Source organism: Calliopsis andreniformis, chromosome 5 (genome assembly GCF_051401765.1).
Source record: "Calliopsis andreniformis isolate RMS-2024a chromosome 5, iyCalAndr_principal, whole genome shotgun sequence".
NCBI lineage: Eukaryota > Metazoa > Arthropoda > Insecta > Hymenoptera > Andrenidae > Calliopsis > Calliopsis andreniformis.
In genome coordinates, this window is record NC_135066.1 from 682,978 (window position 1) to 701,976 (window position 18,999).

Genomic DNA, 18,999 nt, shown 5'->3' on the forward strand with positions numbered 1-18,999 from the left:
ACTGTTACATTTATTTAAATGTTATACAATTATATAAAGTATACAACAACTGAACTACACCAGCAAAAATTACACTTGAAATGTTTGAATTAACAGAAGTCATAATAGCATAAGCACAACATTGAATGAGCATTACTATGAATCACAAATTGTCTTATTCCAGTCACAGTCTTTACATTGATTGATCACTGTCTTTTTAGTATATACGTTGAGTATTCACTCACAAGTATCTTATTATTCTTTATATTACCTAATATTGACAATACCAAAATATTTAATTATTTTACTTTGGCTTATAAAACTTCACTTATATATTCAATAACTGTTTCCCCTCAATAATCACAAACTTCGAAGCACATTCACCAATAAAAAAATATACATATATATATATATAAAAAAACACTGCAAATATATTCTCAAAACTTCCTGCTATAAAGAAGATGTAATTTGACTTGAAGCAATGAATTTTCTTACGATCAATAAGAATGTTCAAAATTGTTATTCATTTCATTTTTCTAAAGTCTTATCCCGCTTCCTCTTGAACAGATTTATAATAATCGTGATATATATATATTAAAAAAAATGTAACTTATCACTTTCACACTAGACACAAACTTCTTTTTAAAAATACATTTAAGATAAAAAATTAATTTGAATCATAAATCTGCAAAAATATTTTGCTGATCATTTGATGATTTTTTTCGATCATACTTATGAAACTAACATTTTCAAAAATTGAATTTGAATTGAAAATAAAATTTCATTTCAAAACTACAATTATGAAATCTGTTACCTGATAAAAATTTGATGATGATGATGATGATTATTGCCTTTCTTGCTTTTTTTTTCTCATCAATGTAATACTCATTTAAAGTATAAATTACTGTTTTTCAGGAATTTGTTGTATATGTTTGTTTCTCAGAGATAATAGAACTCATTTATATATTGGTGTGAAAGTTTTCAGGGACTTGGTAAATTCTGCTACTTGCTAGCTAAAGTTCCCCTGTTCTAATAATGTATTAGAAATTCTTATAAAAGCAATATAATACATACACGTGTAAAGATGTATCTCATAGCACCGCTACTTTCCTGTACAATAACAGTTGATTTATGGAACTCATACTTCAATTTATATTAAAAATTCATTCAATTTATATATCCAAAAAATATTTGTTATTTAGAAACTCGATCCTAGTCCGTTATCCTACTCCTGTTCATATAGTAATAAAAACCATAATGAAATAGCCATTTGTGCACATCTCCCTCTGTGGAAAAAAGACAAGAAATTGTTTATACCCCCCACCCCAACCATCCCATCCCCTTACTACATTTTCTAACAAATGTGTAAAAACAACTACATTAAAATGTATAACACACATGAAATTTGAAATATATTCAAGTCATAGATTAGGGAAACATCAATATGCATCACCTGGTCGATATAAGAAATACCTTATTGAAGATAACACTATTATAGTAGAAATTTAATTCCCAGTTTATAGATATGTATAACACATTTCCTTCGTTTCTTCTTTTGCTTTGAACCAAGCATCTCTCCGAATCATATTAGATCATTGTAAAAGATTGAATTTTATAGCATTTGAAGAACTTAAGTTGACGATATCACGCTTTGGAAGTTACTGAAATTGTAGATTCATTCTGCTACCGAACATAAAGCGAATAAACTTTGATCTTTTGTTATCGAAAACTCCGTCCGCTATACATGAGACCGATGCAGCGCCAATCCTGCAGTTCAGAACAATATTTGCATACTCATACCCCTCCCCCTTCAGCCCTTACCTTTCGTCCACGACAGTTCTACTTTCATTAGATTAAATTTTTCATCACCATAAATCATTTTCAGGAAGATTACACACGGCGATCCGGTTAGGATTCTACAGTGCAGTGGTTTAAAACAACAAAGGGCACACGGTTGAACGAACGTATTCTCTGACCAGTCTAGCTGAAACATAATATTCATACCCCCTTTCCCCCTTTCCCAAGCAAGTACTCCTTTGTTCACTAAACATACCACGTGTGGAGATGTCGCACGTATACACATTCCAGCAACAATAATGTGACTGTAGTTGTTTACGCTCGTGCATCAGAGATGACTCTTTCTGGTGTTCCTGTGATATAAAAACAAAAACACCCAACAGAATCGTCCCAAGAAAATATTCAAAACAACAATTATAGAATCGTAATATTTGATACCACTCTTCTCAAAAAGTAAAAATAAAAGATTCAGCCATCCATGTCCCAAGATGTCCGATTCACCTTCGATATACTTTTTTGTGACTTAATATTTAGTCATTCGGTTCCATGGAATCATTAGAACTTTTAATCATATTATGCTTTAAAAGTTTAAACGTATCGATCAGTGTCTGCTACGTGTCACTGCTTTCCTATTGCGTAGTCGATAATAAAAAGCAACTCTGCACAGTCTTGTGTACGAATGCAATCTGAAGTAAAGAAAGTTTACTCAAAGCCACCCCCCACCCCCCCTCCTCTCCCCATCATCACATCTTAACTCTAGAAGTAGCGTTGATCATATTTCGTATTCGATTTACTGTAATATGAGCTAATACCTCTATTCTTCACTTGTATAACACCTTCTCAGCATATCTCTCTTGTCAACAAGCGTTTATCCTAGTTTTATTATCTAGAACATACGTTACACAAAATCCTTCCTGTTTCAGGAAGGGTAATTCGGGAGGCTCAAATCTGTGAAAATAATTATCTCATGGCAGAAAACGTCCAAAAAATATACTCAGTATTACTTGTAGGAAGTTTTCATAACATCAGAATTTCCTACTGAACTTGAGCCCTTCTATAATCACATGCTCGTATAAAAATTAGTAGTGCTACTTGCGATAAGTAACTGTCCTTTCTGGATGGTCTCAATTCGATAGACACGCAACGAAATTTTCTCCACACCTTCAGTGATCTTATCCTAATTCAAATGGGATAATATGCGAACTTCTTTAAGTACCCAGCTCAGTTGATCTCATGTTGTACCTCAATAAATAGAACGACCCATGCTCGACTTGGTGGTGCAAGCATCAGAGAAAACCTTCCTGGACCTGAGAAAACACGTTTGCACAGGTGGTAACGATCAGAAGGGGTTAGCTCACCGAACAGGGCTCAAATAAGTTGCAGTTTGTTGTAGTGAGCTTGTATTTCACATGCGCCGGATGACTTTGGAACCCGCCGATGCTTGTTTAAGACATAACAGTGCGAAAGTGAGGTGTTCACGTGTGACGATCGCCGTGCAATTCAGCCGCAACGCTTCGTGCGCAAATTCTAGAAACAAACACTTCCCCCGGTTTTCCATCCCATACTACTAATAATTCTCTCCTCTCACCACTCCTCTCTCTTTCTCATCTGATTTATGGTTACAAGGACAGGCCAGTGAGGTCACCGACGACGACCAACAGCCTGGAGACGACACGTGTGTATGGTTCTCTTGCGTGCGATAGAATTTTGTAAGGTGTATGCTGGACTGAAAAGGATTTTTGGCATTAATAACGACAAGTTTAAAGATTACAAAATAAAATATAAATTTCTGTTTGTAATATTTATTCTTCCAATTCTGCTCCTCTTCTGCTGTGTATCACAATACGTACAAGAAATTCATTTTTCAGATATAACGTATAAAGTCTATGTACAAAGTATCTTGATCTTTTGGTTGACAAACGCAGTATTTTCTAAATCTATCATTTAAAATATATTGTACAAATTTACATAGAATTACGAGTTACATACAAATATGAATTCAAGTTTCAATGAAATTGCAATCTTTCTGAAAAGTAGAAAAAGTATCTAATAAAACACTGTAAATATTCTTTAAATTCTCTAATCAGGTACTTTACAAGAGGTTGTAAAGGAAAGTACATTGGCTTCGATACAGTTTACAAACCAAACTGATGAAAGATGTAGCCTAGAACACAGGATGATCCCCTGTTCCCCCCTGTGGTATGCCCAGCATCGCTGCAAACAGCAACTCCCTCCGCCCGTCCCATTGCCATCTCAAACGGTGAGACTGCAAGTAAAAAATACCCAGATATACACCAGGATAGTGATGCGACTTCTAGGTCCTGCAGTACCAACACAGTATAGTGGGTACTGCACACGCTGCAGGATTCAAGATTCCAGGTTAACAGCTGTTAACATCAACATTGTCAAAATTCCCATCGACAAAGCTGCAGGCGTTTCTTCAAAAACTGGATCATTTCAGACTCGTCAGGTTTTTCAGACCTGGCCCCTCTTCTTCCGTCATTTCTTCACCGCTGCAACGGTACTTTGATCTCGCTCAACTTGGACATAAAATTATCCAAACTGCTCAACTCTGGACATAACGGTGCTTGCCACGGATCGTTTTCTTGGCACAATCTTGAGGTTTTCATATTTTCGCTGCCATAAAAGTCATAATTAGGATAGTCCGCGTCTTTCAGGAACTGCTTTTTAAATTGCTGCCATTTTGAAATTCTTGATAATTGTTTGGTACGCAATTCGTGTTCCGCTTTAGACAAGGCACAAGAGAGTACTGCTTCGACACGTAAATCACGCTTACGACTTCGACGACACATCAGCTTCTTGCAGCGGACTCTACTGATCCAGTTGGCCAGTTGTTCAGTATGGCTTGGTTTATCCACATCGATCTCTCGAGGTCTCGTAGTAGCCACCATAATTCCAATCTGGTAGGCTCAATTTCTTTAACTTCCGCTCTTGAGGTCTTCTTTCTCCAACGCAGATCCGGTACAAATTATGTCCCAAAATTCCGTTTTCTCGACAAACGATAAAACCAACACGAAGCTGGTACGAGTGCCACCCCCTCTTACAATTCTTTAAGCTTTTTCACCTAAGTATTGAATAAGTAAGGAGAACACCAACCTGTATCTAGCTCGTGTTTCTTGGTGCCCGATGAAAGGAAAGCCCGTAGTAACAACGGAAAAAAAATACTTTGAACTATCGAGCAAGATACAATTCTCACTGTTCGAAGACGACGTAGGAAATGCCGAGGCTTCGCCTTTCAGGGAGACCTTATATATCCCGACGCTCTCCACTATGTGGTATCCTTACGCGCGATCAATAGAAAATAGTCCCTCATAAAATTGCATATTACTATCATTTTCTGAAACTTTTTCACGATATTTTTACTCGGATAATTTTTACATGTATTTTTAGTTATTTTGATATAAAATATTACATGTATTTAGAGATTTTGTCAATATTCGTTACTTTTAAGAAATAGTTTCCGGCGGATGACAGTGCTACTCGGTCTACCCTCTCTACCAATGGCGTCTCTTTGTGCTACGTCATACGTACGTTGTCCTGTTGCGGATAATTCCCAACGTTGCCAAGTTTCTTAGCGTCGTTACGATCAATATCGTAGCTTTCGTTATTTTCACTATAGAAGTGTGTAGTTTTCAATTTTTAACTTCCGCAAATATAATCTATATTAAAGGTTTTATAAAAACTAAAGGTTCTTTTCTTGGAAAATTACAATTTTAGAACTTATACGCATACTTTTCACTTCATTGAATGGCTTGAGAAAATTTTCACAACGTTGAACAAACGTTTTTTCAATGCTCTCAAAAAATAAATTAAAATAAACTTACATTAGAATATAGAACTCATAATACTCCTATGAAAACACACAATAAATCTTATGAAAGTTCTAGAGAACTTAGAAAGATATTAAAAAGATATCAAATTAAACTCAGCATCTATAGAATTACCTTATATTTATTTGTAAAAACGATAATTCTGTATATTTATGAATGTAGATATAAAATAAATATCGCTAGAAACACCATAATTATAAATATAATTGTTTAAATATAAGAAAATCCATGATTTTGTAAACATTATAGAATACGGCAAATGGCAACACTGCCAGAAGCATATAATTCCTAAACACTTTACACTCGCAAAGAAGAAAGGACGCTTTTCCTTATATCTGTTTTATTTTCTAAAGATAGGTCATTTATTGAAAGTATTGAAATTAAAATTGTTTGTATTCCTTTCTTATTTTTATCATGAAATAATTGAATTGGATTACACACTATAATATCGTTTCTAACGAAACTACGACTTTTCAAACATTGTTGATTAAATGAGCAGTAAATTATAACTGTTTCTTTTATGTATTCTTTATTTATTGATACATACTGTAGCTAATTCAAGATGAATATTGTACATATACGTATATAAATAATACATATGACGTAAATCTTTTACTCAACGGATGACGCAGTTTACGAAACATCTTGAATTCATACTTAGCATGCTTATAAAAGAACTTCAGATACGTATTAGTGTATTTACTATTGAAATACACATATATACATGTGTATAAAGTATGATTCATTCATGCTAAAAAAGTTACGAAGAATTCGTCACTATTTTCAGAGTTAAAATATTTTTCAAATGGATCTGTTTATTTATAACGATAGAAGGATAACAAAAATTAAAAAGACAATAAATTATGAATAAAAGTAGTCATATGTATGTATATTTATAGAAAATATTTGTTATTTTGTTATCATTGTTACAGTACAACAAATTTGCATAAATAGTAAAAATATATTAATGTATATTTGCGCAAAATATTATTTTTTACATTGTAAAAATTGTTTTATATATTTACCATTATATGTACACAGATAAATAAAAAAGATTGTTTTGCATGCTTTGTGGAGAAACATTTGTAATAATTTTTCCAGGGATTATTCTCTTTAATACATAAAATTATATTATGTTTAAAGGAAACATTTAATTACATTGTTCAATTTATAACATATTAAATTTAAATAAAAACATATTTTTCCTAAAGTAGCAATTATTAAAAAACATAAAACTCATTTTTTAGGTATGAGTCTGTGGAACTTTTTATATCAAAATTCAATACTCCTAGATACATGTAATATAATGATAACTTGAAAAGTGCCCATTGTTTACTTAACAACACTTTCCATTCCATCCACTTATTTGTACAGGATTTTAATTGTTCTCCATATACAGAGTGTATACAACACTTTGACATCTCCATTATTCCTGACATTCTTGATTCTGTTTTCAGAGAATATTCAATGCAACGCATAAGATCATTTGTTTTAAGAATTAGCAACATTTGCCTGTTCACTCTATCTAATACATCACTAATTTGTGGTAATAAATTTGGTATCTCTTTTTGGAATTCCTCTTTTTCTTGTGTATCATATTTTGTTTTCTGAACACCAGACATAATTGTATTCCATGATCTGCCAGATACCATACAAGCTAATAATCCATACAAATCAGCAACGCCTAACTTTGCACAATGCATTTGCATTGCAGCTTTATCACCATCTAATATTGCCAGCCAAAGTTTGGAATATTCCCATCGAAATTCATTAGAAAGGTTTGCATACAAACCATGATCTAAGAGTATAATTTCTGCTTCTTTGTCTCTTTTTCTAACTAAAACATTGCCAGGATGTGGGTCAGAATGTACAAAACCCACAATAAATATCATATGGCTATAAAGCCTGCCTAATTTGCTGCTAACTTCATATGGATTTAAATTATTCTTTTGAATATATTGCAAATCATTAATTTGACCTCCTTCTACAAATTCCATTGTTAGAACCCGAGATGAAGAAATGTCCCAATAGACCTTTGGTACTTTTAGCCAATGATAACGTGAAAATAAACTTTGAATTTTTTCAGCATTTTTTCCTTCTTGTGTGAAATCTAATTCTCTAGGAATATTCTTTTTAGTTTCATCCACAAGCCAATCAAATTTAAAATCAGGAAAAACCAATGATGTTAATTTTACTAAGGTTGCCATAGTTTTTATATCCACGTAGGAATTAGTTTTTACTGCTCTGTGTTGAATTTTAACAGCAACTACATTGCCATTTTTCAGTACTGCTTTATGAACTTGTGCTAAACTAGCAGTACCTAAAGGCTCAGGTTCAATAGTTTCAAATATTTCATATGGATCTTTTTTGAAATCTTCTTTAATTACAGTAAGTACATCCTTGAAAGATGATTGTGGCGCAGAACTGTGCAATACCCTCATAGTATTAACATATTCTGTTGGCAGCAAATAATCTAGTGCACCAATATGTTGACCTACTTTTATGTAAACACCTTTGTTAGCACAGCAGAGCTCCAAAAGTTTTTCTGCTCCATATTTGTGTACTTTTGACTTTAAATCCAGGTATTCTGGAGTGTTTGGATTTAATTTACTACTATATAATTCATTCTTATAGTGTCTACCTATTATAAAAACAGTAACTGCAGCACGTCCTAGTCGTACAATGCCAATAGATCCTAAATTGTATTCATTAGCTCTTAAAGATGCTAAAGTGCCTAATCCAATTACTCCGAGTGCAGCTGTTTTTAAAAATTTTTTAGACATAAGCATGATTAATTGTTTATAAATTAAGTAATTAAATTCTTCTTCAATCTGTACAATGAACCTGAAATTGAAAATAAAGTGAATTTAAGTTTTGATTATGACATAGCTGTCATTTATAGATTTTTCTTTTTACAAAATTACCTTGAAAAATACCTATAATTTTTCTTGTTACAGTAATTTTATCTTATTTTTGTAAATAAAATTATGAAGATATAGTTACGTAATGCACTCACGTTTTCTAATTTAAAAACTGTTCATAAATTTAATAAGATGAACAATAACCTAAACTATTTACATATCAAAAATTTGATGAATATTCTGTATTAAAAGATTGTATTTCTCAGAATATTTTAATCTTTGAATTTTTTGTTAAAAATATCCAAGTAATTTTATCAAATGTCTCCTTAAAGATGTGTTTTTTCTGAGAATGTGACATGATAACCTACTTCCATACAGAACTATGAACCTTCACTCACATGAAATGATAGAAAATTTACATAAATCTATTGTCATTTAAATTATTACCGTAATAAACTCTTTTATTACGGTTATATAAAACATATTAAACATCGTGTAAGTTTAACATTGTGCACAAATTAATTTGTTTTCTTTTGTCAAAATAGTTACTACAAAGTCTACTCTATATAAGACCTGATGAATGAAGTAGAATTATAAATATGACAATAATAATTAGAATTTATATATACATGTATATATTTTTTATACTAATCAGCATAATGAATATTTAGGTTAACAGAATCTTATAAAGTTGTATTTGTATTTGCATTGCTTTATTTAATGATACATATACATATGATTAAAATAACAAAAATTAGACTATATTACATTGATGAATATTTATTTGAATTGTAGAAATATTATCTATTTGTAGCTCGACCGGATGCATGTTCTATCAAGGCTTCCTAAAATAAATTATGTAGTATCATTCTGGAATGAAGTGAGTTATGTAAATTTAATATTATTTATTATTTCAGGCTTCACCTTTATCATTGGGATAGCATTTGTCAATTGCAATCCTAAACTTCTGACTAGCACAATAGGAGCTGCTGTTCCTTTGTACAATCGATGTAAAGCCTCAATAGCGAGCATCGTTGGAACATTGTATCGTTGTCTTAATGTTTCATATTTTCTTAAATACATCATGTCGCCCAAACAAGCTCCATTGAATACAGCTTCTGCAAGAACTTGGACTAATACTGTTATGTCTCCAAAACCCAAATTTACACCTTGACCAGCTAATGGGTGAACTCTGTGTGCTGCATCCCTGAAAATGTAGTTACAAAACTAATTTGTTGTTTTCCATATTATACAAAGCAAATATAATAAAATATAATTTCATGAATTCTACGATTTTTTTACATACCCTACTAGAACAGTTCCTGTTTGAGCATAGGATACAGAATGTCCAAACTCTAAAGGGAAAGCTGCACGTGATCCTTCTACGATAGATGACACCGATGGTTGTAGTTGCCGCGTTACGCCAGTTTGTAAAGATAAACCTTCGAGCAATTGTTGAAGTGCTCGCATACCACTTTCAACTATACCATCTTTTGGATAAACTTTCCATAGCGCATTATTTATAGAGTCAACGAATTCTTCTTCTGACACTTTTAAAAGTTTTCTTGCTTCATCTGTTGGCAGTGACCAAACTAATGAACTGAGAGAATCTGTTAACTACAAGAAAAAGATATTAGTATAATATTTCAATAGATTTCAATTAATATTTAAAAGAAGAAAACTTACTGGTAATAATGCTATTGGACCATTTGGTAGAAATCTTTGCCATGCAACTGTATTTTCTGTGGGCTGAAACAAACACAGAAGATCTACACAATGGCAATAGAAATTTAATAATAATTTTTCAATAAGATAAGTTTTACCTCTGATAATTTAAGAGTAGCAACTACACCCAGTTGATCATAATTCCATTTCACGTATTGAGTACCCATGGCTTGTCTCACTAATGAATTTACACCATCTGCTCCAATCTGAAAAAGTATTGAATAGTATAGTAATAGAAATTATCATATCATAATGAAGTTTTCTGTATTAATCCCTAGATGGTGGACTGATTGTGCAAGAAACTATGCCTCTGTCTGTTTGGACCTACTAAAATAGTAAAGAATAACTGGAAACAAAATCAGTAATACGGATATAATGTTAGTGTTATGTTCTAGAAGGGGGAGAGTTAAGAGATTTCATGTCTGGAAATAACTTCAGTTCTGTACCACATTTCAATGGAAGTGAATGCTCTTTTAAACTGTCTTATACTTGCAAGCACAAATTACAATTCTACAGTGTTACTTTACATATTTAATTATTCAATATAAATATTATATTGTGATATGTTATATACATTGTAATCATATATTTTATATTTCAATGGAAGCAGGTAACTTATTAACATAATAAAAGTAATAATGTACAGATTATTCAAATCATATAATATTTGGTTGTTTTAGGCTCTAAAATATGTGATTTATTGATAATATCAGAAGGAAGAAATAATGCAGGTACAATTATTTCCTCAAAGGATGTTGTTATCAGTTATAAGGAAAAGGAATGTGTATTCTAGAAGCTGTCTGAAGTGCAATTGTTTAGAGTAAATATGTATCTTTTTTAAAAACTTATTGTTAATGTGCTAATAGTACAAAAGGTACTTCCGGAAAAATAGTTTTTGAAATTTATCTTTACTATATACTTAGAGCAAGAAGTAGAGAGCTAAATATATGCCAGTTCTGTTTTATAAACACTATGGAACACGTGTGGTTTTGTAAACCATACTGGTGACTAAAATAGTTTTTAAGTACTTGAATCCAAAGGTAGCTAATTTCTAATAATTAACATAGTCACGTTTTAGATTATTGAATACTGAATTAAAACGAAAGAGGCATATAAATTAGAATGTCGATATTCAGGAAAAAATCTCTTTTAAGCAGATTATTAAGCAGTTACACTTTACAAGAAGAATTGAATGCAGAAGATACAATTATAACATCTCCAATTATTGTTAGTGATACAGTAAGTGTGAAAAATTAATTATGTATTATTTTCTAAATGTAAATTCTTTCAGGAAAATGGTGAACATATCTGGATGACTGATATAGAAGAAAATAGTCTATCTTCTGATGATAGTTCTGAATCTATTATCTATCACATAAGAGAGAAACAAATAACAAATCAACCATGGAGTAAAGAGGAAATTGTTTCAGCATTGTCTAGTCTTCCAGCTGGAGAGCATGCACTCTCTGTTATATCTGTGTTATATGGTGATGCTTTACATAAAGCGCTAAATGAATTTTTAAATACTGATTGTAATAACCTGCTTCTAGATACTCAAAAAACTTCTATATCTTTGTTTACAAATGGGTATAGTAATTAACATATTTGTCAATCATACTATTATATTCTATCATACTGTTATTAATTTGAGATATATTCAAAATAGACGTGCTCAAAATACATTATTAACTATTGAGAATGAAATGGCTATGAATGCAACTATTCCACAACTTCTTATGAGGTGGCCAAATACTTGTCTCCTAGTTTCTTGCTTTTTGGGTCATGTAGAAATTGTTAAAGCTTTGCTGAGTAAAAATGCAAACGTTTCAGCTAGAGATAGCGATGGCAGGTATGAAATTAAATAATAAAAGGATTAATTTGTGATATATAAATACTAATGTTTTGGATTCTTTATAGGACACCGTTACATTTAGCTGCTTGTGCAGCTTCTGTAAAAATTATAGAGGAATTGTTAAGATATGGTGCAAATCCATGTGAGTGGGATTTTAATAAAAAATGTACACCTTTACACTGTGCTGCTGCTACCGGGGACTTTGCTAGCGTTAAACATCTAATAGAATCACGAGCAGATGTAAATGCTGGACTATATAGAAGAAGTCCTCTTTATTATGCCGTTTTAAGCAATGCAAAAGATTGTGTTGAAATTTTATTACAAGCGGGTGCAAGCCCTAATAATCCACAGGTGTTTATTTACAAATATTGTTTAAAATATTTGAAATACATTATAATTAAAATTTTTATCGATAATGAATAAATAACGATTAAATAGGTTTATACTGAAACACCATTGCATGTTGCGGCTAGTTTGGGTTCAGTTACATGCACAAAATTATTATTACAATATGGAGCAGATGTGAGGGTTCAATCTGGTTCCATGAGATCAACTCCATTACATTTAGCAGCTGAGGAAGGCAATGCAGAATGCACAAAATTATTGGTAGATGCTGGTGCAACATGTGAAGCAAAAAATTCAAGAGGTCAAACACCAATGCACTTAGCAGCTTTGTCCCAATCAGCAGAAACTTTAGACATACTTTTAAGTTCTAAAGTTAATATTAATTTAGAAGACAATGACGGTCGTACCCCATTACATGCAGCAGTTGCAAAGGCTATTAGAGGAATAGAACTAGTGAAAATGTTGATACAGGTTCAATTATTAATAAGACTACATAGACAGTGTGTTATAATTCAACTTTATATACTCTTTTTTTTCTCTGTTTTAAAAGGCTGGTGCTTTAATAAACAAAGCGGACAAGTTTGGCTATACTCCCTTACACATTGCGGCATTAAATGAAAGTTCATCAACAGTAATGCTCTTATTGTCAAGGGGAGCAGATGTTACCGCTAAAACAAAAGGTGGTATTTCTGCATTAAGTTTCATTGTACGTAGAACACCGGATGTATTGCCGCGATTTATTTCGCGTTTGGATCAAGCGATTTCTTTACATGATCATGAATTAGGTGATGTTGATTGTGAATTAAGACTAGATTTTAGACCATTGGTGCCAGGTGGCAGAGGGGAAACGGATTTAATGCTATGTTTGATAGAAGTTGGACAAAGACATGTGTTAAAACATCCTTTATGTGAAAGCTTCCTTTACTTAAAATGGCTCAGAATCCGTAAATTTTTTTTATTAAGTTTAATATTTCATTCCATCTTTGTGGCATTTTTTACAGCATACATTGCAGTTACATATTTTTGGAATATTGAGAAACTTAGAAGAACACTTTTTTGGCCAGTACTGATATTTACTATGATCCTTGCAAGTAAGGAATTTTTTCAAATGGCACATGGTATATATTCTTATATCAAAGGATGGGAAAATTGGCTTCAATGGAGTGTTATTTTAGTATCTGGTATTGTACTAATTATGCCCATTCATGATTGGCAACATCATATTGCAGCTTTAGGTATTCTATTGATTTGGATAGAATTAATGATGGTGGTTGGAAGATTTCCAATGTTTGGCCTTTACATACAAATGTTCACACAAGTGTCAATTAATTTTTTTAAATTTCTTGGTGCCTATATATGCCTTATAATAGGCTTTTCTTTAGGTTTCAGTGTATTACATAAAAATTATAAGTCATTTAATAACCCTTTGGTTGGTTTGTTGAAAACTATCATAATGATGTCTGGTGAATTAGAATTTGAAGATGTATTTTTTGATGAGAATGCACCAATATTATATTCTGGCACAGCACATTTAATGCTCCTAGGTTTTGTTATTTTAGTGACAGTAATTTTGACAAATTTAATGATGGGCCTTGCTGTATCGGATATACAAGAGTTACAAAGATGTGCTGGATTAGATAGACTAGTACGTAGAGCAGAATTAGTAGCATACTTAGAAAGTATGTTATTTTCCAAGCTCTTAGATTATGCACCACATAAAATAATGAAAACATGCAGACAGGGTGCACTTCTTTTATGTCCACCTCATCATTGTGCAATTCATATACGTCCTAATGATCCTCGTGAAAAACGTTTACCACGAGAATTAATACAAGCAGTGTATCAATTAGTAATTGAAAGAAAGAACCGTAATACGTCTACAAGAAGTACATCTATACATAAAACAATTAATTTTGAGTCAAGTAATTCCAGATTAAACAGGCTTGGTAGTGTAACTTCTACAAATGGTACTCAACAGCAATTGAATGAATTAACCATTGAATTGAGAAAATGTTTATATAATATTGGACTACGCTTAGACAATTTAGCCAGCAAAGTTGAAAGCATTATCAGAGATTAAAATAATTGAGTTACATATTTAATAAATTATTATTAAATGTTTTATTTACTCACCAATAACTTGGTCTTATATTTCTTCCCATCTTGTAACTGAATTTCTGCATCTTCTCCTAGCCCCTTTGGTAATTTAATATTTTCAACTTTAGATGTATAAATTACATTTACATTCTCTTTTTCTTCCAATTGTTTGTTTACTGCATGTAGCACCAAGTCATTTTCAACTATGTACGCAATTTCATCTGCAAGATGATCTTCATTGAATACAATCATGGCATCGGAACAAGCATCCCATACCTACTGAAGATATTATTTCATCAATTGCAAGATTCATAATATTACCTTCTCTTAAATTTTCTTATTACCTGCATTTTTCGTACAGGACAATAGCGTGTTGCTTCTATATGTTGCCATGCTCCTATACTCGAAAGCAAAGTACGTGTTTGTTGATTTAACGCAACAACACGATTAGAATATTGTTGTTCGGATTTATAATCAAATTTTTTGCCAGCTTCTAATAAAAGAATATTCTTGCATTCGAGTTTTCTGTTGTTTGCTATTTGAAAATATAAAAAATCATTTATAAGATGCATCACTGAACAATTTTTAAAATAAATGCAATTCAGTATGTGTGCATATTTGACATTACGAACGAAAATGCTAACCTATTGCACAAGCAAGCGTAGTTCCTACCATTCCACCACCAGTTATAATGATATCATAATTTCCATCATTTATTGAAGACGTACAGCATTGTCTTGTACCAAATATTGGAATATAAGGAACAATGTTCCCGTATTTTTTTGAAATTGGCATTAAAATCTCGCGACATGTTACCGCTCTTGTGAAGGTTGCCATATTTTGTTTTATACACTACTGCGTTTCACATTATGCGTATGTTTACACACACACTACACACCATATGATTACTGTATGACAACTGACAACAATTTATTTAACAATATGATTAATACAAATAATTTATTTTTTAACGTATTTTAAATATATAACATTTAAATGTTTAAATACTCGTTTTAAATTGTATTCATTACTTTTTGCTATAAGATCTATGTACTACACGCCTATAAATATACCGTAGTTTATATACAAATGAATAAACAAATTTAGCAGTACATGTACATACACATATATATGTGAATTTAGGTAAGGAAGAGCTAATTTAATTGTTGGGCACTAATAAACGATGCATTTTTTATGTGTTTGCATTCAATCATAAAATTAATTATTCTTCTCTTATCATTGTTATGATCAATTACGTATTTATGATAAAATGATGACTCTATTATCAACATATTAATTTTAATTCTATTATGTTTTAATTGTTTATTATGAAAAAATTTTTTCCTATCAACGCTTCTTCTTGTTCACCATGGTGACGAACGCGACGATAAAGTTGCATTGATCATTTCTAGGAGTTGCTTTCATATAAGTAGTGATAGAGACTTTGGAAAATAAGGCCTGTATGCGACGTATATTTTTATAATTTTTATTCCATTAGTACTATTTATTCTTAAACGATCTTTCAATCTTTTCGCCAATAATATTTTAACCAATATGTGATGTATGATATAAAGTTCGTAATTAAAAAGTAAGTACGAATTAAAATTAATTTTTTTACGAATAATCAGAAATAATCTTTATATTTATGAAGATAAGTGAAAATATTTTGAAATGAGAAATTTCTTCGTAAAAGATATTAATTCAATTGTTCATCTATTGATAACAAAAGCGCGGGGTTTGTCACATATTTTGAATTGTTACAGATTTGGAATATTGTTTTAATAAATTATGCAATAAACGGAATAGAAACTGTATAATTATTTGTTGGATAGGCAATGACAGAGCACAGAGGCAAATCGTTTTGTAATTCTTGTGTAAAAGTACCAGTAAATCCTTATAGTAGGCAACCAACACCCTCTTATGAACGTTTTGGGCCAATAAAAGGTAATAAACTCGATAACGCCGATAAAAGACGTAAAATAAATTTTTTAACCAGCGATCAGTTCTCTAATGACTCTGAGATATCAAGTCCTAGGGAGATTACAGATAATTTTTTAGAATTTTTAGAAAGTATACCAGATTATGATCAAATTCATCATTTATCTAATGAACAATTCAAGCAAGAAGTGGAATACCTCAAAAGGAAACAAAAGTTGCTATTACAAAATTTACAAAATTCTCTTGTTAATCATGAAGATGCAAATATATCTGGAATTTCAATGTCAAAATACAATCAAAGGTCACAAAACAAAAATAAAAGTGATATGAATGACTTAAAATTAAATGGTAAAAAATGCCTTTTGGAAGAATCCAGGATACATAGCCCAACACTTTTTCTTTCTGACAAATTTGCTGGATTGGTAAAAGATCAAGATCTTTTAATGAATAGGTATTTTCAATAAAGTAAATGTGAGTTTGTTTTATTACTTTGTAATTGTGATTTCATGTGCTTCCAGCTATAAAGAAAGAGATAAGGAAGCTGAAATAGAATATAATGAAGACATATGTTCAACTAATAAAAATAATAATTCAGGAACTGATATAGACAATATAGAAACAAGAAGTTTACCAACTGATACTTCAAAGGAATGGCATCCTACTGTTCCCAAACCATTTAGTTTCACCTTAAGGTAACTAAAGAAACACATTCCTCTTCTTTTATTAAATTAGTGCCACATCTACAACATTTTAATAATACATATATACTCTAGGGAAGAAATGGAAAAGTACATGACAAATATTGAAGTAGAAGAAGCAAAGTGCAAAAATTTAAAAATTAATAAGAAGAGCCCTTGTAGAAAACGACGTATAAGACCAATTCCACTAACATCTAAAATCCCACTTTACAATAGATTATTAGCAGAAAAGGAAGAAAGGTTTGATTTCCTTAAATCTTATATATATATATATATACTCTTTTCCTTTTAATAATGTAGAATATGATATGGATATGAATATGTATTTTTTAGAAGCCGTATGATTCGTGAAGAAAGTGCCTTAAATTTAATGTCTCAAGTACGTCCTTTCAAACTTGAATGTGATCGTAGAGCTTGGAGATCTTTGACAAGGTCTAGTCCTGAAATTTGTACTAAAGGTATTAATGTAGGCAAAAAGTTTAAAGCTAAACCTGTACCTAAAAATCTCTTTGGTACAGAAATATATGATCGTATGCTTGAGGATGAATATTACAGGTCAGTATAATATATAAGATATTATTTACAAAATACTTATTTAAGAAAAAATTTAACCGGAATTTACTGTAATTTCTAGGCAATTACAGAAGAGGGTGAGAGCAACAGAATTAATGAAATCCTCCTCTCTACCTCCGTCAATGGCAAGACGAGAACGCGTCAAATCCGCGTGTACACGTTTACAGGATACAGCTAAAAACTATAACAAGAATGTTGAAAACAGAAGCTCTTTACAATTGTCAAGTAGTACACCAGTACCATTTGAAAGGTGTCAATCAGCATCACTTTTATCATTACAAGGAAATAACCTAGCAGCAATTTTAAGATGTCAAGTATCACGGTACTATATCAGTACTTGTATCCTTTATTAATACTTTATAGAAACAGCGTAAACAGATTTATAATTATGTTATAGAGAAAAACTAGAACGCGAAATAAGAGACAAAATGGAAGAAAAACGACGAGAACAGGCTATAAAATTAAGAGAATCTTTAATTGGACGTAATCCGGCATGGAAAGCTTTAAGATGTGCAACAAGGTATGGCTTTTCAAAGATAAAATAATTTATTACTCATATGTGTATTTTCTGTTGTATAAAATATTTTAAATGAGTATAACTAGTAATTCTATTACGAGTGTATGAATTTTTAATGTAAGACATGAACATAAAAGAGACCTTAATATACGAAGTTCGCTTCGTCGCGATGAAGCACGCGAGCAAGCAGAGCGTCATCGGCTTCAGATGGAAATGATGCTAAATCGTGTGATGCAAATACCAACTCTCTTTGAACGTCATTCTCAGGTGAACATAATTCACTTCCTCTAAGACGAGACCCACAAATGAATTATTTATTCAAATATATTTTTAGATTTATCAGACAATAAAGACGCAACAGAAGAATGATTCGAAAACTTTACAACGGAAGAAAACAAAGAAACAATACAGACCAACATCAAGTAGTATTGATTCGTTTATCGCTTACGAGAATATTTCTAGATCCGATTCTGGATCTTTAACTAGTTCTTCTGGGACCTTATTGTCTGTAAGCCAATCGTCAAAATCATCGGGTGTATGTACGTCACCTGCTTCCGATAAATCGATAGACAAATCTCGGGGCCTATTTTCAAAAAAAAAAGATCGCAGTCAATTAAAAGTTTCTATAAAAGAAACAGCAGAATTGATCGAAGATCAAAGAGAAAACAATAAATTGGCCAATAACGAATATTTCTCCAGAGATCGCGACGATAAAAATGGTTCACAAAAGGTCGAACACGATAAGGAGAGGTAGTTATCGAATATG

At 31.6% G+C, this 18,999-nt stretch overlaps 5 protein-coding genes and 1 long non-coding RNA gene across 6 annotated transcripts; 2 read left to right on the forward strand and 4 right to left on the reverse strand.

Moving 5' to 3' along the window:
* Positions 1-2,637: 2,637 nt before the first annotated feature.
* On the reverse strand, positions 2,638-5,039 carry LOC143179170 (uncharacterized). The gene is made up of 3 exons (XR_013001905.1): positions 4,894-5,039; positions 3,135-4,042; positions 2,638-3,083 (listed from the first exon to the last, which is right to left on the reverse strand). It is a non-coding gene; the product is annotated as an uncharacterized LOC143179170 (long non-coding RNA).
* LOC143179169 (uncharacterized) lies at positions 4,049-4,887 on the reverse strand. Its single transcript, XM_076378265.1, has one exon. It carries the CDS (start codon positions 4,686-4,688, stop codon positions 4,284-4,286), a length of 405 nt encoding a protein of 134 aa, XP_076234380.1. The 5' UTR covers positions 4,689-4,887; the 3' UTR covers positions 4,049-4,283.
* A 1,620-nt stretch (positions 5,040-6,659) lies between the features above and the next one.
* On the reverse strand, positions 6,660-8,994 carry Adck1 (aarF domain containing kinase 1). Its single transcript, XM_076377838.1, has 2 exons — positions 8,552-8,994; positions 6,660-8,471 (listed from the first exon to the last, which is right to left on the reverse strand). Exon 2 carries the CDS (start codon positions 8,414-8,416, stop codon positions 6,848-6,850), a length of 1,569 nt encoding a protein of 522 aa, XP_076233953.1. The 5' UTR covers positions 8,417-8,471; positions 8,552-8,994; the 3' UTR covers positions 6,660-6,847.
* Positions 8,995-9,179: 185 nt separating this feature from the next.
* Coq6 (ubiquinone biosynthesis protein COQ6, mitochondrial) lies at positions 9,180-15,481 on the reverse strand. Its single transcript, XM_076378714.1, has 8 exons — positions 15,152-15,481; positions 14,852-15,042; positions 14,544-14,783; positions 10,312-10,419; positions 10,175-10,237; positions 9,795-10,105; positions 9,413-9,695; positions 9,180-9,333 (listed from the first exon to the last, which is right to left on the reverse strand). The coding sequence occupies exons 1-8, from the start codon at positions 15,342-15,344 to the stop codon at positions 9,289-9,291; spliced, it is 1,434 nt and encodes a 477-aa protein (XP_076234829.1). The 5' UTR covers positions 15,345-15,481; the 3' UTR covers positions 9,180-9,288.
* Pyx (transient receptor potential channel pyrexia) lies at positions 11,336-14,490 on the forward strand. The gene is made up of 6 exons (XM_076379277.1): positions 11,336-11,452; positions 11,505-11,800; positions 11,880-12,062; positions 12,131-12,416; positions 12,504-12,881; positions 12,961-14,490. The coding sequence occupies exons 1-6, from the start codon at positions 11,336-11,338 to the stop codon at positions 14,488-14,490; spliced, it is 2,790 nt and encodes a 929-aa protein (XP_076235392.1).
* An 861-nt stretch (positions 15,482-16,342) lies between the features above and the next one.
* On the forward strand, positions 16,343-18,989 carry LOC143179384 (uncharacterized). Its single transcript, XM_076378593.1, has 8 exons — positions 16,343-16,896; positions 16,964-17,137; positions 17,219-17,383; positions 17,477-17,698; positions 17,778-18,038; positions 18,114-18,236; positions 18,356-18,500; positions 18,568-18,989. The coding sequence occupies exons 1-8, from the start codon at positions 16,343-16,345 to the stop codon at positions 18,985-18,987; spliced, it is 2,064 nt and encodes a 687-aa protein (XP_076234708.1). The 3' UTR covers positions 18,988-18,989.
* Positions 18,990-18,999: the final 10 nt, after the last annotated feature.